General features: G+C 36.9%; 1 protein-coding gene across 3 annotated transcripts in view; it reads right to left on the reverse strand.

Annotated features, from left to right (window-relative positions):
• Positions 1 to 2441: 2441 nt before the first annotated feature.
• The window catches only part of LOC121370971, a 39915-nt gene continuing 16060 nt past the window's right edge, over positions 2442 to 26296 (reverse strand). For 2 of the 3 annotated variants that reach the window (XM_041496540.1, XM_041496539.1), the window contains exon 2: positions 2442 to 5641. In XM_041496540.1, the coding sequence (XP_041352474.1) occupies positions 4133 to 5215 (1083 nt within the window). In that variant the 5' untranslated portion in view covers positions 5216 to 5641 and the 3' untranslated portion in view covers positions 2442 to 4132. Of the gene's footprint in view, positions 5642 to 8391; positions 8775 to 26296 lie in introns of those variants that run through there. The other variant, XM_041496541.1, reaches the window with a different exon arrangement.

Raw genomic sequence — 26296 nt, forward strand, 5'->3', positions numbered from 1 at the left:
GGATCCGAACCCAGTACCTACCAGTCTGTAGACCGATGGCTAACCACGACGCCACCGAGGCTGGTTTAGCGTTTACGAGTTTGTTCGTGTGATTATACTTCACTTCTAAAAATAGCTTTCATATTTCAGTAGTGTAGCAAAAGTAGACGAAAAACAGCCATTAGGCTACAGATGACTTTATTTTTTTATTTTTTATAAAATCAACTTGTGGTTGTTTTTCCTCACAAGTTATTCACCAATCAGTGTTCCAAAAGTACATGCTATTACATTTTTGCCGAAATATTCTAGACCTTTTTTTTGTTATTATTTTCGTTTTGATTAGTTTCATTATCATATGTATAACTTATGTTGAAGTAGCAACATTAAAGTTTGTTTTGTTTAACGACACCATTAGAGCACATTGATGTATTCATCATCGGTTATTGGAAGTTAAAGTTTGTTTTTTATTTAACGACGCCGCTAGAGCACATTGATTTTCATCGGTTATTGGATGTCAAACATCTGGTAATTCTGACATAGTCTTAGACAGGAAACTCGCTACATTTTTCCATTAGAAGCAAGATATCTTTTGAATGCACTATCCCACAGACAGTTGTGGTGCACTGGCTGGAATGAGAAATAGCCCAAATGGGCCCACATATCGGGTTCAAACCTAGCCCGACCGCGCATTTGTCAAAAGCTTTACCAATGGGCTACGAGCCGCCATCTCAACATGTTTAATGTAGTTTTAATGCAGTTGCATTAGCAATATTGATATTTTTATGTATAGTAAGCCTATGGCATTAAAAACGTGTTTTGATAAAATACTGCCGGAAATTAAGATAAGGTATGATACAACGAAGATAATCAACGAACGACGCCTACACAAAATATCACTGTCGTTAGGGCACTGACCCAGATAATAAGCTTTTATCATTTTCAAAGAATTCAAATGTCAGCGGATGTAAAGCCAGTCTTCCTGCCCTTTACTATCACATACTATCAAACACGACATACATTATACGTAACAACCCCTCGGCGGTTAAGCAGGCCAGAACCACTACCAGCTTTTTGAAGTTACTGATTTAACAATATTAAAAATCTGACATTTGAAAACAATATAGGACGATAATTTTGTTAATTTTTTTGTGAAAGGAAATATTATTATTTTTTTTAGTTAATATATGTCAGAATATTATGTTTGTGTAATTTACATATTCTCAGTTAAGATAGGTCAGAATATTATATTTGTGTACATTTGTAATTTAAATATTTTCAGTTAAGATAGATCAGAATATTATATTTGTGTAATTTTGCAGCTTCCTTTGAGCTGGAGTTGTTTTTAAAATGTCACTTATCCAGTGTCCTTAAAGGACCGATGTGCTGTCTTCTCTGTGATAAAGTGTATCTAAAATATCTCTTGCTGATAACCGTAAGAGTAGAGTATATGGTGGCAGCAGGTTTCTTTTCTCACTATCAATGCCATGGACTTCAAAATAGCCGTAGTTTAAAAATGTTTCTGAGGTGTCGTTAAAAAAGAAAAAAATCCATTCCTTTCTTTTTCAAATGACATGTTTGCATACATAATATATAAGCTAACATTTCGCAGATATTTATGTGGTCTGTAATTGTACCATATTTGGTTGAATCTGTATCAACAAAAACAGTTTTCTCATTACATGATTTTACATTTGATGTAAGCATACAATATATATATATATATATATATATATATATATATATATATATATATATATATATATATATATATATATATATATATATATATATATATAATCTTAAAATATGATAATGTACAGTGTATTGTTTTCTAAAGCTGACTTTCAAATGAAGACAAACCCATTGGTATTCGTATCCAAATATATCCTTCAGTACAGAGTACAGAAAGCGCAAATTTGAGATGGTGTAGATTTTCAAGATATTTAAAATTTTCTATGAAAGCCACATGACTCAAATATGTTATTTATCTATTAACATCATCCTAAGATATTTTATATTCACATTTTGTTACTAAAACATTAACTTTCTAATAACATACATGAACATCTAAATTTATACAAAATAGTTAAACTCTTTATTCCTTTACACAGCAGTTTGCCTTTAAAAGTTCGTTCCGAATTTGCATTTGTATGGTGATCCTTACTATTCTAGTACAAGCGCTGACAAATAGTATTGCCCTTCTATTCGAAAAGTCTAACACAATAACCCAGGTTTTGGTTCCTCAGAGCGTAACCAGACCGTGCTGGATGTCACAACCACATAGAGAGAAACATAAACAGGACATTACGAGTGCGTTCTTTATGATCACAAATGCATTAACAAATAGCAATTTCTCACTGTTGCTGGGCGTCTCCATGGAAACCCTCACTCATAAACAAGTGGGACTTTTCTAGTATTTATTAAAGGTTCGTGTTGCTAGATTAAAGACTTAAGACAGAAACTCCACAATCCCAATTTTATTATATAAAACAAAAATCAACTTTGTGATATTAATTAAATGCTGGTGTTGCTAGATAAAAACCTAATGATTCCACAACCCCAATTTTATTTATTTAAAGAAAAACAAAAACAACCCATATCTAAAATGATTAGTGTTCTCAAAAAAAAGTAAGACATGACGATCAAACATTATGCACTAATATTCTAAAACTATTGTTGCCGTAAAAATATAGATTCGAATTTACAAAGCCTGTTTTAGACACGTGTAACTATGGGCCAAATTTATGAAGCCTGTTTTTTCTTAAACGCAGGTGTTTAAGCATAGTAAATGTATATATATAGCTACATGTGTGTAGTCTAACGAGCTTCGTAAATTCGGCCTCATATGTATTTACAATTCTTAAACACCTGTGCTTAAAAAAAAAACAGGCTTCATAAACTCGGCTCATATTCTCTCCCGCACCCCTCCGTTTTGTTCTTTATGAATTGTGTATCCACAGCATCTCACATTTTTGCTTCGAACGTACATAAAGTGTACAGTTCCACAAGAAAACACATCCCATTAATCCAGACACGAATAACTGCGAACAACTGGTGACAAGGGACTAATTCCAAAGCGAGATTCATCCAATTTAAGGCGAACTAAAACAGATCTGTTTCCTGTATTGATTCGTATCTGTCATATTGAACGAGTGCACATACTTAAAACACAGGAAATTGGTCCCATTTGGAGATGCATTATAGTTGGAAAAGCTTTCTCAGAACTTTATGTTTCATATTGAAAGTCGATAGTTCCTTTTTTCTATCCACTGTATTGTTCAGGCCATACTCGTTATCGTGTCTTTCAAGTTCATAGGGTATAATAGCACAATTCGATTTAGGCATTGGATTCGGACACTCAGTGTAAATACATGTAATGGCATTTGATTATTGCCAAATATTTCTGAAATTAACATAATTCGATCGTTATAAGCACTGAAACACTCGCTGTTAATGTTTCAGTTCAAATGGACTTGACTTCTATTTATTGAATGTTTCTTATCCTTTACATCTTAGCTATACTTTCCAAGTGATAAATATATGATGCAACTTCATATAAAGAAATAAAACATAACCACGCTACAGTACGTACTGTGGTATCCAATTCAGAATTAATATTCCTCGTATACATGTAATTGTGGTGTTCACGAAGCTAGTAATAATGGTTTGCTCTCATGTAAAGTAGCTGTTTCGAATTTTGCTGGTTATGAAATCATTTCACAAAATATTGGTCATCGATGAATTAAAAAAGCAAAGAAGAAAACAGATTATAGTACTAATGCATTCTTCTAATCCAATCCATTTGAAGAATCTAATCCTGGTTTTATAATCCATAGCCTGTTAGACAGAGGACAATTGAATCTGCTTAAATAACCACCTGTCTACAACGGAAACAACATATGTTTGTTATTACAACCTGAATATAAAAAGCCTATATTATAGGCTTTTAGTTGTGTTTAATGTCAGACAGGGTTACACTGTATGCACAAAATCACTACATTGACGAGCGTTGATCCACTCCATGAAAGCATTATTTTAGTATAGGCTTTTGGTTGTGTTTGATGCCAGCCATGGTTATACTGTATGTACAAATCACAACAGGAAAAGCGTTCACCCACCCACTCCACGAAAGCATTAATATTTGATAAATACTTCACACATCAGTTTCGTCCAAGTTAAGTTCGACCTCGTTGGTCTCCTGCACGTGGTACAACTTCCCAGTGTCCTTGATCTGTTTGGTGGCCATTTTGAGCAGACTCCTCTCGTGCTGTTTCACCATGCTCTCTATCCTGTCGGTCGTGTCGAAGAAGTCGAAGTTGTCCGCCCTCTCCCTCACCCTGATGGTGTGCTCGATCTCTATGACGTTCTTCCCTTTGAGAGCCATGATGGGAGCCGTGTTCTTGGCGATCAGCTTGCCCACTGCTGCCAGACACGTCTGCGGCTCGTGGTCAGCCTCGTTGTCCGTGATATACTCCAGCTCCGGAACCTTCTTCGTGTCTCTCAGCTCTTTGTAGGAGCAAGGGACGCAAATGCAGGCTGAATTTACTTTGCTGTGGAACGTCGTGACGATGCGACCCTGGGCGAGCCTGTAGTAGTAGGCGAGGCAGCGCGACGGTCGCTCGTGGGACAGCTGCAGCTGGTTCATCTCCTGAACCACCCTCAGCGTGCCGTGGTTCTGGTTGCAGAGGTCGCAGTGGGTGTTGGTGTACGTCATGCCCAGACTCCGCGCAGACACGCTCTCGTTCTTCAGTCGCCGCAGGTTGTGGTTGACGCCGTTGAACTTCTTGACGATCTCGTCGAAGTTGGACAGAAGAGACACGTTCGGGCCGGCGTCGTCGTCGATCATTCCCGGCGACTTAGGGGACGTCGGCGAAAGCGGAGACAGGGGCGGTTCCATGCTGGACATGTTCAAAGTAACTATCTGGTAACACACTGGACATCGCAAAGTTCTCGAGTAGTTTCTGTGCATGTGGCGCCTCAGGCAGTGGTGACACAAGACGTGCCCACAAGGGAACGTATCGGGCGCCTGGCTAACTTCTAGAGTGCGGATGTATTCCGTATCCACAGTTTCATTGTCATTGTTGTTCTCGTATGTTTTAACGACATTATTTTTGCCTGCCGTGTTGCACAGAATTGTAGGATTATCTGGTTCGTACATGAATCCGGGGCGGAATCGTTCATCGCATGTATCAGATGCATCAAACAGACGGACTGGTCTTCCTGACATGTTGGACATGGACGTTCAGACGTTCGGACGAAAAACAAAACACACTAGGTTAATCATGTACCTTACTGACAGAAGTAAATTGAATCACACATTCAAAGGCATGACCAACATTTTCACTATGGCCCACACACTCTCCGTCACGTATGTACATACAGAAACGTTCAATCAATAACACACAGGAATATCTATGCTGCACAGTAACAGGTTGTCTGATGAGCAACACCAAACCTTTTCAGGACGCGTGAACGTATATCCATGTCATTTTATCTGCGAGGAACTTTCTCTCCAGCAGACGAAACCTCTTTGAAACATTCTAGGCGGGAAAACGTTGACGGTCTGCTGCTGGCAGTTTTGGTTGGTTTCCAAGAAAGCGGGTTTTCCCTCGAAGGTCTCAGTACCCTCGCTATTCACACCACAACTTGTTATTCACGAGACCTGTAAAAATAAGAATATACACATGTAGCTTACCGGCTTCGCTGATTTTAATATAAAAGGCCATGTGGGCCGGACGTCTTAGCGGTGCGTACGGGTACAACGATCTATTTATAGACCTACCTACTCTTTGAGCTCCTAGACTACCTGTATAAAGAAGCCGACAGCCTGTTCCAGGCAAAGTAACACAGTCCTCTTTTCACCACATATCATAACATACTGTACTGTCTTCTGTTATATACTAAACATACATATTATTTAACTTGCGTTATCCAATTACCCAAGCCTTCATATATTTTGAATGACCTTTCCATAAGTATCACATCTGAAGACTGTGGGTGTTGTTTACAGGTATACTTTGTAAACATCCACCTGCATTAGACATACACTAGGTGTTTACGTAACCCCTTTTTCAGACAGAATATTGTAATGCAATAAAAAGCTTACTTGTTTACCTAGACGTGCAAGTTCTTTCAAAGTGGTGACAAATGCGGCGATTAATCATTTCTGAAATAGTACCGTTTTGCTTCTAAATGTATGAAAAAGCTGAAAGGACCGACACACAAACTGAATTATTTTACAACCCTTCTAGAATATAATACAGAAGCAATATATATGTGACTGAACAAAGTAAACTAAAAATATAGTTATAGTTTAATGTATTGAGTGTTTATGACGACCTTCTTCTGTGCATTCTGCTGGTTGCAGAGATCTATTAATATTTAGTACAAATTAGAACCGGTTTGAGCTGTTGCTGTGGAGTTCGGTCGCCAGAGAAGAACACGTCAAAATAAACACCAAAAGGTTTAGTCAATCGAAAGAGCTTATCATATATGTCTTGAAGAGTACTTCTAGTATTGCAGGTCTTTTTTCATCTTTGTTTATTGAATCCAACATTACACCAAATGTATGAACACGTTTAATGCAAGAGCCCAGAGTTCACCCAGAATACGTGAGGTTTTAATTTCATTTGCTAATAATAAAAAAGCAGCATTCTGAGAGTACTGCCAACGCAATACATGTCCCAATAGATTTTCTTATAGTTCAAGGGGCCACTCATCTGTCAAAATTGGGTAAATCCACATGAAAGATAAGCTTGATCTGTACCTGTACATGGTAATGCTACACATGAAAAGTGTCAGTTCAATATCTCGAGGCATTGCAAAAACAAAGTCTGGAAAACTATATACGGGATAGACAGACAGACAGGCAGACTGACAGAATGACGGAGACGAAACCTATAGTCCCATCCGGTTAGACCGCTAGGGGACTAATGATATTCCCATATTTCTAACTCTTCAGAAAAAGCTACCAAAACATTTAACTTTTCATTTAAAAAAAAAGGTATAAATTCTTAAAACTCTTGTTTAGTAAAAAAAACACGTATCAAATGTCATGGTTCACCGCTTTATAGACAGAAGCACTCAAGGCTTACAACTCTCGAGGAAACAAAGGTAAAAACATATTGATTCTTTTGGTACATCCCTTAGGGACAAGTTTGCCATGACTTGAATCATTTTTGGGAAAACATTGTCGAGTCTTTTCAGAGAAATGGTTTCAAGGCTCAAAACACTTCTTAAAAAACTGTTAAGGTTTACTTCTAGTTTACAAAGTTCTACTAACTGAAAAAGATGTTAAGTATTACCACTGACAAAAACATTGGCAAGGTATACAACACTTAAGGTAAAAACAATTATGACGTTTTCAGCCCGACGGAAAACATGTCAAGGTTTACAAACCTTGGGTGAAGGTTGAAGGCTTAGAACTCTTCAGCGAAAATGTTACAGCTTTGGGTGGAGGGGGTAGTTTACAAGTCATATGGGAAACGTTACCAAGGTTTACAATTCTTCGGCGAAAAGTTTATAGCTTCTCTTCTCTTTTTTCTCTCTTTTGTTTGTTTTTTGGGGTGGGGTGGGGTGGGGTAGCTTATAAGACATAGTGGAAACGCTGTAATGGTTTACAACTCTTGGAGGAAACATGCTCCAGATTTGCACATTTTGAGAGAACAATAATGAATTGTGCTAATATAAATTGACACCACTCCATGAACTCACCGTGCGTCACCGAACTAATATATCTATATTTGTCCACCACGAACATGCTCTCTACACCTGTTACCTACATTCCACAAGCGACTTATAATATCCACGGCAGACTTATTTTAGTTGGGGGAATGTCATTATCTAAATATCGAATGAAAGTACTAGTATTGTGATTGAATTAAAGCGGATGGAAAAAGCATAATAATGATAATAACTAAGACCCGACGAGAATCAGTTTCTTCATACAGTTTATGATTAAGAGCATGTAGAAAAATACACTTAGATATGTCATGAATGTATGAACGAACAAATGAATGAATGAATGAATGAAAGAATGAGTGGATGGATGAATATTTAACTACACCACAACACAAACAAAACAAATCGGCTACTGGGTGTGAAACAAAGGAAAATTTATTAATATGATTATTCCCATTAAAAATAAAAATTATGTAATTGTGTAAAACATAGCGTAAAAAGCTGTGTGGAAAATGCAATCCAATACAATGTAATATGAAGCTTACAAACCACTCCAAATAGATATTTATAAATTCATTAAAAGATCATTACTTTGATAAACACAAACATAAAATACACACAGGTAAACACATGAAAACCTGTGCATACGCACACTGTTTTTCAGAACCAAATCAACCAATAATTTAAAACTGCATATACAAACTACACATGCATGATAGACTTGTTACTTACAGTGCCACAAAAATGTCAAGGTGGGTATACGACTGAGCGCTGTATCACACTCACGTACACTGGCGCTTTTCTTTGTTCAAATTCACAGAAAAAATTCATTGCGAAATACGAGACCTGATTGGTTGACAGGACCAACATACGTTTGTCATCATATTGACAAAAACTGTATGAAAAACACAATACAGATGTATTGGTAGCGTCGCGTGTATCCGAGCCGGTGACTAACGAAGCTGAACGGTCTTATTTGGTGCGTTAAACACCTGCCGGGGCTGTATGTGGACAACAAGGAAGGGATGAGGAGTGTACAGACGAAGCTAATCCCAATAAAATTAGTAATAAAACGGAAAATAGGATTAACCTATGGCCAAATCTAGTTATTTATTGAAACTGACCTGGACTGCACGTCTATATATGTAAAATACAAGTATACGTACAGGAAAAACGAGATAAACAAATAAAAGCACAATAAAATTAACATAAAGAGATAACAATATAATATTATACAAACGAAAAGCCCTTAAATTTTTTTTTATTGATTTGTTACTTAAAAATATGTTTCCAAAATTATAGTTGTTTTAACATTTTCTAGTTTATACAGTAGCAACAAAAGGATCAATATATCTTTTCTGTAATATAAATATAAATGAACATTTTATAATATAAAATAAAACTAATTTTTCATATCATTTACACAGTGGAAGCTTAATCTATAACGTTATTCAATACGAAAGTAGAGTTTTAACTGTTAACATAATAGTATGCTTATAAATTTTAAATATACATGTATATATTTTATGTAAAATGTAGGCCTATTTCTAACTATGATGACACAATCTAAACTTTCATATATATACAAAAAGAGGATACAAATATTACCATTGAGTTAATTATAATAATTATTAAACAACAAATTTGATACAGGATCATCAGAGCTTGGAAAGATGGGCGTTTAAATTCAAATACACGAGAAAAATTTTATCTGAAAAAATAGTAGTTTGGGTACTTTGATAGCAAGTATATATTGCATCCATTGTTATTGCTAAACTGTGAATAGTGGTGTCATTCAATGTTCAAAAACATCAGTAGACCAGGAAATAATAAACTTTACAAAACATTACTTTATAAATATACAGTTACTTTTTATTTTTCAAACAACGCCATATCAAACTGGCACAGAAGTTGTTCCATCAGGGTTATGATGTCCAGGAACTCATGGGGGTATTAAAAAGGTTTTATGGTAGACATTTTTAGGCTATATCTACTAACTACGATGCATCACTCACCACAATGATGGCTGATCAATGCTATTCGGGCAAGATATTCTCATCTTTTGGGAACACCTCATATCATTACAATTATGACAGTGATTCATGAATACATGTCACCACATTTGTAGTTATTCCAATGAGCTCTGTCCGGCGCTTGTTTTCATTTAGGAAACTAGTCTGGGAGTAACATTTAGCTTTGTGGTAGTGCAAGAGGGATGACATATCCAGTAAAGTATCTCCTTGGGAGTGACTATCCTCCTGTAGATAGAGATTTGTGGAATCAACCACTATTTTGCTAAATGCCCATTCGACTCTGCATTGTGCCGAGATACGGCCGTGATCACGTATTACGGTTTTGTCGTCAAGATCAGATTGAGAGCATTTTTTTATATTATATACATTTATTTTAAATACTAAAACTATGATTATGTATCCTTCACCATGCAAAAATATCCAGAAGGCATTGAAATAACAGACTTTACAAAACAACACTTTATAAATATGCAATTATCTGTTGGCGTATTTTGAGAGTAATGTTTATATTATGTGCATTTTTTTATTATTACTAAAGCTATTGTTTGCTTTTGTTTACCTTTCAGAAATATCCGGAGGGCCTTGAAAGAATAAACTTTACAAAACAATATTTGTAAACATATTCACATCACTAAGTGACAGGTTTCAGCCTGGAGCTCGCCTTGGCTAGCGACGGACTGAAATAATCCAAAATTGACGTCTTCTTATCAGTAGTTTGTACAGGTATTGACACCAATGCTTTTTTATATGTGTGTGTGTATGTGTGTATGTATATATGTATATGTATATATGTATATATATATATATATATATATATATATATATATATATATATATATATATATTTAAGAATTGACCACAATTATTTTTTGGTTCATGCAAGTATGAACCGAAAAAACGATGTGCACATACTTGCATGAACCAAACAATAATTGCGGTCAAATATTATAATTAAATTTATATGCATACTTTAACAATACATAACTGAATTTATTTTGTTTAGCTTTAAATACGCCTGTAGTATTGTTTGTGTAAACTTCATTGATACTTATGTCGCTTAAGAATGCGAACGTTCATTCACTATCATTTGAATCAGGTGATGTTTTTGTAAATGACGTCATTTCCTCTAGCTGCTGTGCATTTTTACGGATCGTTTAGTTATATTGGAAGGAATTGTCCTATTCGTGTTTAGTTTATATTTTATGATAATGAACGAAGAGAACGTGTCTAACATTTATGCTGTTGGTGGAACCGTTTAATTTTCGCCAACGGCTTGTTGCACAAAAGTCGGGGGGGGGGGGGGGCGGGGGGGGGGGGGTAGTAGGCATGGCTTAAAAATTTTCGGTTCATCGAGATATGAACGAAAAAAAGTAAGCACCTCTGGATCAATTAGATTGCCGCACAGACGCAAAGAAAATTTCATTATATATATATGACTCAGCACTTAGTTATGTGCCCTATTAACAATACATGATCTTCCACCGGTTATGGTGACATCTTAATAAATTAGAAAGCACAATAAACTGTGAAACGCGTATAAAATTATGACCTTTTGGGTCTATGGCGTTTGTACAATAGGTGAAAACCGTCAAACTCATCAACATAGAATAATAGAGAAATGAATGTCAAGAAGCATTGTAAAATCAGCATGCAGTAATACAAAAAGAGTTATTCTCTTTTCAAAGATTAGAACTGGCATATTTATTAACATTTCACAACCAGCGGTATCAATAACATATTGATCTTCCGAGCACTTGGGAACCGGAGTATTAAAAACGCACTGAGTATTACGCAATCACGCACAGTAACTTCAATGCCAGTATGTTTTGCCGTGCCTTTGCAAGTGATTGATTCTCCAACAATAACAGAAAATCACCAGTATTGAACGTAAAATCCTGCAAACGCGGATTTGCATTTTAGTACCGCCTCCCTTCCACCCAAAATGAAATATTAACTGCTCACCGAGGAGGTTTAAGTCCACTGTATACCGATTTCTCTCTCACCAATGACAACCATCAACACCCTGCCCTAGACAGACAGCCAAGATAGCTGAGTTCTGGGTTGTTAGTCAACCAAAGCTAAATGACTCGGGGAAACATAACTGTGTTGTAATTTATGTGGAATCAGCTATATCAATGTTTCTTTCCAGGAATGTGTGCAGGAAATTACGCAGAAATGTTTGTAGACTGTGGCATGCGAAGTTCCTGGAAAACTTTTTTTTTTTAAATCGCTTTAGAAAGGGTGGCTTTGACCCCCCCTTCCCAACTCCATATCTACACAAAGAGGATGGGGTAAGGACAACACATGCAGTACAGCATGCTTGAATCTTAATTGGATGTAAGCACGAAAATAAAGTTAAATAAAGTGAATGAAAAGCAAACGCATTACTGAAAGAATAAAAACTGCATTCAAATACATGCCATTAACGAATTCGAAAGAGACTTTAACTACCACTTGAGTTTGTCATTTCAAAAGTGTTCACACTAACACGTCGTCATATTTTATTGTGAAGGCTTCGTCTGTCATTCATGACGTCTGTCATATCAATGGTTGCTAACAGTGGCAGATTGCGTGGGTGAATAATCAATTGAAAAAAACCCCTTAATAATTGATGTAGTACTTGCAAGTTGTAACAGACCGATTCTCAACACGGTAACGACAAAGTTAATAACGACGGGATAATGCAAAAAAAAAAAGAAGAGGAAAAGATATTCATATATAAAACACTATAATACTACTACTAATAAATAAATAAATAAAAATTGCATGTAAACTGTTAATACAATTTCACAGTACAATGGCAAAGTGAACTTGTAGAAGTCGTTAAATTATTTGCCCTGGGCGTAAGTTAGCAAACAATAACGGGTACAAAGCCGCGAATATTTACATTTTCTACCGTCATTCCTCGAGGATTCTGAATTACAATGTAAACGTATATCCTAAACCATCAGCAGCAATACCTTTTACGTACACGCTGTCAGTAATATAGGCTAAGATAGTAGAACTTTTTTCAGTTTTACACACGGGTTACATAACATCTATACACAATATATTACTTCATAAAACTGTTAATTTAGTATGCTTCCTCACGAGTGTCAACAGATCCTAAATGAAAGAAACGCGTGCAATTTCAATGGCTGATTAATATTAAAGAAAATGATACGGGTTTCATTCTCCTTTATTCTATGACGTACTGTTGCCGAACCAAATGTTAATCCTTCATCCAGATTTAAAGTCATGGCGTCGGGGTACCGTGTCCCTTTCAGTACAGTTTTCCAGACAGGAATGAATGAATGAATGTTTAACGACACCTCAGCACGAAAAATACATTGGCTATTGGGTATCAAACTAAGGTAAATGCATGAATGATGTAAAAACCTGACAGAAAAGGTAAGGAATGTCTGTTTAACGACATCTCTGTACTCTGTAAACTACCAGAGCCGTAGCTAGCGGGGGGGGGGGGGGGCAAACGGCAGTCCCCCCCACACACACGAAAAAATCCGGGGAAAATTATAGAAACTTTAAAAAAATTCTCTTCTTAACCGTTTAAGGAGTTTTAGACTATTAACTACTCAGCTGTCCCCCAAAACAGCGGCCCTGTCTACGACTGTTTGGTGTCTATGATACTGTTATTTCGACACTTGGTCTAATAGGCGAACATACCCACTGCCGTCAACCACCACCGAATATAACAGCAAGGGTTTTACCTACACGTACAAGAGCATTGTACATTTTAAAGATGACTCATACAACATGTATACAAAGGTATTCAGTTTATAACACATGTACAAAAACTATTAATAATCCCCGAGCGAGAGACGTGGTATATATCACTGTCAGTTTAACCAAGTTGTGCAAGAAGGTCCTAACATATTACGTGTGTGACGTAATAATCGCTACACTCTTGAAGAAAAGATACCATAAAGCGTGACACATCTGAAGGGACAACCACAAAACAGTTCTATCTATGTTAAAACGCTACTCACCTGCAGATCTTAAGTCGATTTGGTAAACCCACATATTGTTTTAAATCAAATGATAATAAACCATTGATGCCAGATAGCAAATAAACACGTCGTAAATTATTTCGACGACCTTTGGGCATATTCATTTATGGCGCCAATTTATGTCTACAGCTTTACACATACACGATGATAGTTTTTTTTTCCTTCTAATTTTAGGACAGTCTGTTTAATTCCAACCTGACCCACTAATGAACGGGAAGAGCTTACGTAAAGTTAATTGTCCAATCATCACACAAAATGTCAACTGCCAGTACGTGTGAAGCTCCGCCCATTATACGCAATAAAGACACTGATCAAGTAGTGCCTTCACTTTGATCGTCCCCGCGGGACATACGCAGCGCACTGGTAACGTAGAAAAACAGAAAATACACACGTCTTAGGTACACGCACAGAAATGAAAGGTAAACACCTTTTCGTTTGATGTAAACACAGTCTGTGTGTTGGTGAAATATGAGTAGATATAAATAACACACTGATAAAAAGAAACAAGGGAACACACCAACACTATCAGGAAACGAGTGACTACAACTTGGACCTTTATCGTCCAGTGCGTCAGGAAGTTAACCGTGTTACTGACGTCCAATCTCACATTACTGACATCCAGACCCACATTACATGCGAGTACTTAATATAAACATTACGACGCTGATAGAGACTGGAACTTAGTCTACTGTACTAAGTTTTCCCTTATTTGTTTTATCTCAGTATGTTATTTTATGTCCCAGCTATAGCATTCGGTACGTAATGACGATGATTATGAGCGTGACGAGACTATTTCATCTGCTCATCTACCTCCACCCCAACCATTACATTTTAAACTGTTTTCTTATACTTTAAAAGCTTATTCATGCATAAATAGTTTGCCACCACGCCCCAAAAATATTTAAGTGGGCGCCCATGATACTGTTAACTCGATGTATGCAAATATCAGTAAATGAAGTACAACGTAATTCAGTTGAAGTTTTATTACGTGGACGATCACCAGAAAGTTTAGTTTAAAAGACAGTTCCGTGTAGTGGTCTATGCACTGAATGAAGAGTCCCCTATTATTCAAATAAAAGTTTAAAGTTTGTTTTGTTTAACGACACCACTGGAGCACATATGATAATTAATCATCGGCTATTGGATGTCAAACATTTGGTAATTCTGACACGTAGTCATCAGAAGAAACCGGCTACATTTTTCCTAATGCAGCAAGGGATCTTTATATGCACCATCCCACAAACAGGACAGCACATACCACGGTAATGGATATTCCAGTCGTGGTGTACTGGCTTGAACGAGAATACGCACCTACGGGGTGCACTGAATGAAGAGAGACCCCTATTCTTAAAATAATGTACGACCATAATGACATGTGAAAAAACAAAACCAACCAACCAATCAGTCAGTCAAACAACTAACCAATATAATTATGTAATACCAGTTATTTCAAAATATAGATTAAATGTATAGTTTTATGGACTGAATAATTTAACGGCATAATTTCGTGTAATGCAAAACACACATCTGTGTTATTTAAAAAAATAAGTATCCAGAACCCTTTAATCAACAATTATACACGATGTCGTAAGGTATTCCTCTGATACGAATATTTGTACATATGCCGGTAAATACTGTGCACTGTATATCGATAAACAAGTAATGATTTTTCTTAACATCTCTCCGTCGCTTCCAGTAAACATTGTTTTGTTGTACTGATATATACAGCTATGTTACACTGCCGAATTTCCGGTTTGTTATTAGCGTTTCCTATGTTGTTATTACGTGAAATAAAACCTATCGATATGGACGTAGATCCACTCACGCAAACCTACAGCGGATATGAGCAGATTCTGCTGACATTTACACAGAGATCATGTGCTAGATTTGTATGAATATTATTGGTTTCCAGCAATCAAATCTGTACCTTTTCCATGAATGATGTAAAGACTATGACATTGATGGACATATGGACATTCATTATTTACAAAATACATAATTATAAAAATATTATTTCGGTGTCCTCTCATTCATTTATATTTATTTTCGTGCTAATATCCACTTAAGGTTCAAGCACGCTGTCCAAAGGACACACATCAGCTATATGGGTTCACTGTTCAACACAGAAGCTTATGGCTTATTTTTAGTTCGAGAGACGTCAGTACAGTGACCTTAGACAGGGCCCGTAGGAAGCGGTAAGGCCGAACTTGCAAATATTTGGCCTGACTTTTAATTTAAAGAAAAACAAAACATACTGCGTGATGTCGTTAATCCTGCTTGAAATATTGCCGAATACTTCCATCAAAACTTATTAACGTCTACTTCAAATTTCCTCCAGAATGCTGCAAAAAGCATCTGTTTAAAAACAAATATGGGTTAGGGGCATTATTTTACATCCTCCGTGCATTGTGAAGTCAAAATGGGCCGTACCAACCATTTTGGGCTTCAAACGCGCCTGTTACACCTCCCAACAGGGCTGTTAAAACTTAAAGGGACATTCCTGAGTTTGCTACAATTTTTAAGATATTATCGACTAACAGAGACATTAGCGATTGTAAGTACGTATCAAATATATTTTTCTGCATAACCTGGCTGTATATTAAACGTTTTTCTGACCGTTCTAATATTTGTACTAAGTTAAATTTCATTTTCATTTCCTAAAATGTATCTTTTTTTCGTACGTACGAAATTATTTGAAGACAAAATCCGGTTTGGGCTTCTTACAAATATTAAAACGACGATAAACACATTAAATCTACAGACACTGATATTCTAAACAAGAAAATAGATTTAATATGTAAGTTTAATCGTAGAGATATTTTATTAGTCGGAAACATCTTACAATGCAGCAAACTCGGGAATGTCCCTTTAATCAGAGTTACAGCCGGTACTGGAATCCGAACCCAGTACCTACCACGCCAAAGGTCGATGGTTTAACGGTTAAACCCCAAACCAGCGTTGCCATAAAATCACGTTTATTTAGCTGGTGTACGTTTGCATATTTCCAGTAGTCACTGAACAGGTTATGGTATTTACTTCCCAGTGATGAAATTGTGTTTACGATTTAGCATTAAGTATGTCACAAACATAAAGGCTGTATTATTCGACTGACATTTTGAGAACGTAAGAGGTCAACAACACGAGGACACAAAACTCTACGTGAAGGGATCACACCGACAACTAAGTCAAGAGTAATTGCTCCGCATCCCACGGTCTCGAAAACTATTAGTTCTGAACATTACCGTATACTTTTTGTTAAGACCAACAAAGCTTGACGCCAAGTTAATAATGGCTGAATGCTGTACGATTATGAAGTCTAGCGTAAGAAAAAACGAAATTAGTTATAATATAGTGCAGTCACCAAAAGGCATTAAGCGCGACATCATAGAACAAACGATTTATGTTCTATGAGAAATCTACTTTTCTCACAGAAGTCGTTGTTTTTCGGAAAACTTCGGGTGTGTTCGTTAAATATTATCTTGAATAATTTGGAACATTTCCCTATGAATGATAAGTCCGTAATCTGCCGAGGCACTCCGAGTAAATTTCACGTTTACATTCATATTTTAATTCCATGGTATTTAATATATCAGTCGTTGAACACAGGATGGTACGGTCAAAATCGATATTATAATTTACGACCCAAGGCATACAATCAAGATATCTGTATTGTTAAGACGATAGATAAGATATGCACCAAGTAGGGCAGGCATTTGATATACACATATAGCATTGACTGAACACAAAACGTTTGTTAGAAATATAATAACTTATGTTGTACCGGTATCAGAAATGGCCATACAAGGACATAGAAAACAACTGGCAATACTGATTTTGTCATTTAAAAATATATAAATTGTTCATAGTAAGGGGTGTGCCTACAGATTTGTATGTCGGATCCTTTTTGCAAGAGGAACAGTACCATATGACGATACGCAGTGCTCGTTCTTAAATCGTAATGTTGGTGACGCATTACCTTAAATCTCCCGTAGTAGCGTACATTTATGTTTTATGCCTCAAATTAACAACAGACACTATGCCTATATGGGTTTATAACTAAATAACATGAATCCATCCACATTAATTATTTATACAAGACAGAAATATTGCAAAACGTCAAAAAGGCGGGTAACATTTTAAAAACACATTTTAGTCATAAGCGCTACAATTTTCATTACGAACGCGGGAAAACGCTTGAAAAGTTCACTCGAAATGTTGTCTGAAAATAACGTAACAAAATTCCCCCCTCCCCATAAATAGTGGCTTTAAAATTAAAATATAGTATGTAGACATTGGGCGTATGCGGTGGCATTTGATTGAGTGATGTCGGAATTAATTTCTTCTGATATTTTGTTAAAACTCCGTCTTTACCGTTAAAAATGCCGTTTTCCCCCAAGAAAATGCAGTCATTGCTCTAAAAATGCACAATTTTGCCTTGAAAATGCCAATTTTCTCCCTAGTCTCACGTGTGTGGGTGGTTGCTAATTTTATTATATTTTTCTAGATAGTGTGCATTAAAAAATACTTCCCAACCCCCTACTCGTGTCATATTTTTCTGACACAGCCGTCAACAACAGATGCATAAGTTATGAATCGATCAATATTCGTCCCAAGATTTGTCTATATTTATAGCAGTGTATGAATTATTTACAACGAAGGGCAGTTAAAAACGCCATTAACCTGGAACTACACCGTACAATTCCACATAACCCAGCGGCCACGGCGTGTGATAGACCACAACGCCTTACAGCATCACCCCAAAACTGTGTCAACGTAAACAGCGGCAGCCCCAAGCCATGGCTTTCAAACAGTGCATGACGTACGTCTATCTGCTGGCCATTCACATTCTGTAATACTATCCTGTCTGTGGGAAAGTGTATACTAGACTAGTAGTATTAAAATAATAATAATAATATTAATAATAATATTCTCCCCTAAAAAAAAAAAAATCTCCAAAGAACTACAACAAACACCCCCTGCCCCTCCCCCCCAAAAAAAAAGACAACCAAAAACAAATCCCCCCCCTCCCAAAAAAAAAAACCACACATCGGGAGTAACCTTCTATGCTTAATTTCTCGCAGACAAGGCAGCACATATAACGGCCTTGGACATGCCAATCATGGCTACAGAGAATATAAAATTAACAATGCATAAATATCAGACAGATTGTTAAACCTTTGCGTGTATAGCAGCCCAAAATGTCCCATTTGAGACATCTTGGACAGTTCGGACATTTTCGGCTGCTACAGCGTGTCCTGATACTTCTCTTGCCTTTTAGAGTTCAACAGGCCACAATTATAATTAGAGTACAAATAATAGCTTTTTCTCAATAAATTACTTTTAAAAAACAAAACAAAAAACCCTCCACATACACAATCCACATTTGTAAACACACTAACGTTATCCTAATATATAATTATTGCAGTCCCTCATTTACAAAGGTTATATTTACACGCCCAGGCAATTCAAAATTTGTGTCCGACATCCGAGCTCGAGAAATGACTTTACCAGGCACAGCGGATCAGTGTGCGTGCGTGTGTGTGTGTGTGTGTGGGGGGGGGGGGGGGTACTCTGGCGCTTTTAGGACCATGACCATACTTTAACATTGATTCTATCAATGAGATACGTATTTACTATTTATGTATTCATAATGATAGTGGGAGAATTGGATGCACCATGCAATATGCTGTTCACTTATTCGAGCCTCTATGAACTTTCTTTAATCTTTCTTTAATAATGTCTTGAATAGCAAGACTTGTGGACGTATTATAACTAGATTTCATAAAAAAACACCATTTCATCATAATGGTAACGGATGATTCAAAATAATTCTTAATCAAAAATATAATTGGTGGTAAATGTTAAGGCAGAAATTAATTTTACTTGTAGAATGCAAGAAATTGCATTTCTGAACATCTAGTTTTCAACATTTTACGGGGAACATACCTAAACCCCTAGAAACTTTGCTTTGTGTCCTCGATCTTAGTCAGCCCCATCAATGTCTACTTGCTCCTGCCGTGCCTCCTTACTATGGAATTTTATACGCGACCGCCGCCTCCTCCACAATATTTCTACTCGTTCTGATATCTGAGACTATGGTAACCTCCGGCTTGCTCTCAAAAGGCAGGCGGATGTCAGAGGAACACAATGAAAGAGAAACTTGTTTTAATTACAGAAAATAACGAGTAATCATTTACACCAAGATATATTTTCTACGTCAAAGATCTTGAAAAACTCCAGTCAAAAATAAATCAGTTGATAAATATGTCCAAAACCGTGCTCGCATTCCGTTTCGTATTGTGTCGGAAATTAAAAAACCTCATGAAAAGGGGGATTTACTTTACGTTCCCAATAAGTAGGTATAATCCTCAAACCCAAATTAGGTACGTGATCGTTCAATACAGACTGACACCATCTTGAAAGAATATAAAATAAAATAAAATATAGTTTAGGTAACTAAGGGTGGGGGTTTGGGGTCCAAGACAGACATATTTTAACCTTGGGTATATGTAGACAAGTGTTTTATTATTTTTTTAAATCTTAATTTTTGTAATTTAATATGTGGCAGGCACAACATGTCATTCAGTGCTATCCAAACCTCTAACAAATTTTCTATCAAATGTAAACAGTAAATTAAGGCCTCTTGAAGAATAAATAATTTTACAATTGTGTCTTTTTCACACATTCGACAACAAATATATTTAAAGTATTAACATTTTCTTTTAGACTTTTAGAACATTGAATTCGATTAAAAAATAATATGGTGCCATATTTCAGTGGTGTAGCGAGGGTTGTGTGTGCCACGGGGACCATGCCCCCTCCCCAATCAAACCTTTTTTCTTTTACTGTATTAAATTTTATGAAATCATACATACATGGTGTGAGTTGGTTCCCAATAGTCGATTGCGCCCCCAACCCCCGACATAAAATCCTGGCTACGCCAGTGCCTGGTTCGAATACTCTTAGCAGATGTTGCTTTATTAGTTATCTGTTACAGAAGAAAGAAAATTAATGTGTAATTTTGAATCATCTGCTACACCTGCTCATACTGAAATGTTTTTGTGAAATCTAGTTATAATACGTCCACAAGTCTTGCTATTCAAGACATTATTAAAGGAAGTTCACATAGGCTCGAATAAGTGAACAACATCTTTCATGGTGTTAATCAGAGCAGAAGCAGAACTAGTTGGAATTAATTAAATATGAGCATCCATTTCTCCCACTATCATTATGAATACATAAAGAGTAAATAAGTATGTCACTGATAGAATCAATGTTAAAGCGTGGCCATGGTCCCTTTAAAGTGTTGTTTTGCACGACAGAACCCCGCGGCTTCGTAAAAGCGCCCAGAATCTGGAGAACAGAGGGCGATTGTTCCAGAGTTACTAAGTGGAACACCTCGGCGTTGTAGTCAGACAAGGTTATCTTCTGCACCAATCTCTTTACGTTCAAAATGTAGATACTAATTTTTAAAGTGATTTTAAGCCAAATAAAATATTTGTGAAGTTGCTTAGACGTACTTTTAGCTGACATAGCATCGTCATGTCAACGTCTTTGGCTATCGTCATGTCAATGTCTTTGGTTATCGTCATGTCAATGTCTTTGGTTATCGTCATGTCAGTGTCTTTAGTTATCGTCATGTCAATCAATAGAGGGATTTAAGCGACACGTTCCACTTGAGACGGCCTGAATGATAAATAGAATACTAGAAGATGACGCGACAGATCATGAGGTCATCATTACAGCGACCCTTGATTGGATTTATGCTCGTGTGATTTAAAGTTTATGACTGTATCGGTATGAATGCACGCAAGCTCTGTCACACAAAGCTATTATTTCGCAAGCATGTACACAAGCATACACACAAACACTCGCATGCACGTAAACAAACTTATATAGCCAATCATAGACGCTAAAATACATAGACACAAAGGTTGAAACAGAAAGGCACAAGCCAATACATACACACATACGCATGTACATATAGACACTTTAAAAATGTTACCATAACATAATAGTGATGGTTTTTATAATGATAACAACACTATAATAGTTAAGTGAATATATCCACTGAAGGGTCAGACACTCTATCCTAAGATCGCTTCCCAGAAGCCCAGGCTGCGTTTCCAGGACAGAACAAGGGAGGTGCACATTTGTGCCACGAGTAACAGTTACCTTAATGAGTATACTAATATTTAACAATAGGTTTATAGTCGTCATTCTAATTTTTTAAAATCAGTTTAGACAATAATAATTATGTTGACGATGGCCTAAAGTATTAAAAGCATATATGTAGGCCAATTTTGGTGTCACTGTCTATAGAATAAAGAAGACCTACCCGACAATGGTTAAAAGTTTTCATTACAATCATGTTGTTGTTTTAAACAATTAGTGAAATAAAACAAAACCATTAGTAAAAGATGTACAAAAGCGTGCTAATAAAATATTCTAGAATTTTAAAAACGCACACACACTCACACACACACATACACACACGCACACACACACACACACACACACACACACACACACACACCCCTCCACCACCACCTCCACCCCGGCATACAAATAAACACCATACAAAACAATAGGGGAAAAACCCATATATTATAATTGAAACGACATAGACGTGCACGTAAATCAATTTGACGAGACGTAGACCATGTACACACCTATACAATGAATATCAAATAACGGCTAACCAAACCACTGTTAGCTCCTATATATACCATACATCAGGTGGGTATACTTCTGTATATGAATATCGAATAACGGCTAACCAAACCACTGTTAGATCCTATATATACCATACATCAGGTGGGTATACATCTGTATACGAATATCGAATAACGGCTAACCAAACCACTGTTAGATCCTATATATACCATACATCAGGTGGGTATACTTCTGTATACGAATATCGAATAACGGCTAACCAAACCACTGTTAGATCCTATATATACCATACATCAGGTGGGTATACATCTGTATATGAATATCGAATAACAGCTAACTAAACGCCATTGTTAGATCTGATAATACCATGCATCACACATGTTCAGGTGTGTATATATTAATTTTATGCAACATGTGAAATACAACACGCTGAATCGAATTGTGCAACAATGCATTAAAATATGATATCTGCAACGTACAATACAACATGCAGTGTGTGAATATAATTATACAGGAAAATAGATGCTAGCTTTAATAAAACAAACACCACTGGAGCACATTGATTTATTAATCATCGGCTATTGGATGCCAAACATTTGGTAATTTTGACATATAGTCTTAGAGAGGAAACCCGCTACATTTTTCCATTAGTAGCAAATGCACCACCCCACAGACAGTATAGCACATACGACGACCTTTGATATACTTGTCGTGGTGCACTGGCTGGAACGAGAAATAGCGTTTTACCACAGGGCTACGTCGCGCCCCTAGCTTTACTAAAATTCATGTAATAAAATAACAAAATCTTTATTAACCTAAATCGATACTGCTGTAACTGTAATAGTCCACCGGAATAATAGTAGGCATTTTTATGGTAATTGTTTTGTTTATTAAAATGATATGACACAAAACATTTTTTTAAATCTCATCTTATCTTAAAGAACACCTACTGATGAATTTATGTTTAAGGACACGACAGCTATAAAACTTTAACAGATTATTCATGTAATCGGTTTGTAACCTATTACATGAATAACCTGTTTATATAACAAAACAAAATTGTGGGAGGAGGGGGGGGGGGGGACACTTTAACATTACATACCCTAATAAACAACATTTATTACAACACTCTGTCAACCGTACTGTCAAACACACGGTTCGAAACCTGTATTATATGCTGCATTGTTACTAACCTAGATTCAGTCTACTCCAACATAATAACATTACTAGAAACAAAGAAAAGTGACAAACATAACACCAAATCAATCAGAGCTAAGACTGACATAACACCATGTTAAACGTCATCCAGATGGGCGATAAATAAACAAACCCACCACAACCCCTCACCCCACCCCAAATAAACCAACAACAAACAAACAAACAAACCCCAAACAAACACAGACAAACAACAACATCATACAAAATATAAATTAAATTAAAATTGAAATTAAATCAAATAAAACGAAATAAAATACAGAGAAAATTACAAGTGTGTACGTGTACATTAATGCAGCCACAGGCAGGATGAGCAAGTGAAATTAATTTAGAAATTTAGGAAATTAAATTATACCTTTTTTAATATGTCTTACCTACTGATCAATCCCAAAATTAAGGAATGTTTTATTTAACGATGCACTCAACACATTTTATTTACGGTTATATGGCGTCAGACATATGGTTACGGACCACACATATCTTGAGAGAGGAAATCTGCTGTCGCCACTTCATGGGCTACTCTTTTTCGATAAGCAGCAAGGATAGTACATACCACGGCCTTTGTTACACCAGTTGTGGAGCACTGTTACACCAGTTGTGAAGAACTGGCTAATCCCAAAATGATTCAGTAGGATGATATGAAGGCAGGTAGAAGTGCAATGAGAGATATACTGTAGAACGACCTGATTGAAAGATACTAGTAATTAAGTGGGGGTTTTCTGGCTCTGCCAAGTAGAATAATTGCAGCACGCATTTAACACCACTACGTCGGTCTGTTTGGTGTCATGTTGGCGGAATTAATAAAGAAGCAAAGACAGACGATAACATACGGATTCGGTTTTAATTAAAGTGTCAGTATCACGCGTGGAACGTTCACAAATTGTCTTCTGCCAAATTAAGCCCGCCAACACCGCAGTAAAGGACACATGTTTGTCAAGTACTATATATAAAAAAATCAATCTCAAGGTGACGTCTGATCCTGTCTCAGACAAAAGAGCTGGCAGTAGTCAGAACTTGCGCCCATGACGGGCGTGCGCTGTGACATATTGCTCCAAACGTGCACGTTTGATTGAAACATATTTTATTGCATATAAGGTACAAATGGATTAGGCACAAGATATCCAACTTACGAGGCCCTCTGCGAGCTAAGCACCCTAAACTGAACTGACGTCTGAGTGTTTGATCACAGCCTGGCTTCCATAAAATCTGTCACGGACGAAGATCAACGCAGACCGAAACATACCCGAACCGACGCAGACCATCTGCGAAGTGTTGTTCCCATAACAATTGTCTTTGGTCTTCGTCCATCTGACCGGCATCGGTGGCTTCGTGGTTAGACCATCGGTCTACAGGCTGGTTCGGATCGAGGCATGGGATTTTTAATCCAGATACCGACTCCAAACTCGGAGTGAGTGCTCCGCAAGGCTCAGTGGGTAGGTGTAAACCACTTGCACTGATCAGTGATCCATAACTGGTTCAACAAAGGCCATGGTTTGTGCTATCCTGCCTGTGAGAAGCGCAAATAAAAGATCCCTTGCTGCCTGTCGTAAACGAGTAGCGTATGTGGCGACAGCGGATTTCCTCTAAAAAAACAGTGTCAGAATGACCATATGTTTGACGTCCAATAGCCGATGATAAGATAAAAAAATCAATGTGTTCTAGTGGCGTCGTTAAATAAAACAAACTTTACTTCTTTTTTTCGTCCATCTGTGCCAATCTGCGTCGGTTGGTGACGTGATACAGAGTTTTATGGAAACCTGACTTAAGGCAGTCGTGCTCCGATCGTTTTCAAATGCAAGACAATAATATATCATGTTGTTTGTAATTTGATAATACAATTTATATTTCTGGTTATTAATGTTCAAGCCCGCTGTCATGGGAAGCAACTTAGCCAGGCCTACATGAGCTATATGTACAGAACAAAGGGTAATGGGTATGTACGCCGCATGAGGTACGCCAACACATTAGCAGCAACATTTCTCACCTTATTTTATATTTCTTTAATTCAATACAAAATACGAAACACATTGAGTAATGTTACATCGTGTGTGTGTGTGTGTGTGTGTGTGTGTGTGTGTGTGTGTGTTGTAATTACTGTATATTAGTTACTTCAAGTCACAAATATTTTATGCATTAAAATTTCCAACTTTCAGGCAGTGCAACAAGATCAAAGGGGGATTATTGGGTTGTCCTTGTTACGAGTTGGTCCACGTGCCCTTCTACCCCTTAGCCAGCCTCCCCCCTCCAAAAAAACAAAAAACAAAACAAAAACAAACAAATAAACAAACAAAATCCTGGATCCTCCCCTGAAGCAGTGGCGTAGCGAAAGGGGACCACGGGGGCCATGCGCCCCTTCCCGCAATCAAACTTCTTTTTTTCTTTTCTTTTTACTGTATTAAATTTGATAAAATCATACATACATACATACATAGTATGAGTTCCCCCCCCCCCCCCCGCCCCCAATAGTGGGTTGCCCAACTCCAATTTAAAATCCTGGCTACGCCAGTGCCCTGACGAGTAAGAGTGGGACAGCTTAATAGTGCTAGAGGTGCTGTAGAAGTCTAGAGGTCACTCTCCCCTTTTGAATCAGAGCTCTGTGACTGATATGTCAAAGGCGGTGATGCGATGTGTCTTTTCAAAAGGAAATAAATATTTTGTTTACCGACACCTCCGCACAATAATGTTCAACTACGGCTAGTTAGTGTC

Source organism: Gigantopelta aegis, chromosome 4, assembly GCF_016097555.1.
Source record: "Gigantopelta aegis isolate Gae_Host chromosome 4, Gae_host_genome, whole genome shotgun sequence".
Lineage (NCBI taxonomy): Eukaryota > Metazoa > Mollusca > Gastropoda > Neomphalida > Peltospiridae > Gigantopelta > Gigantopelta aegis.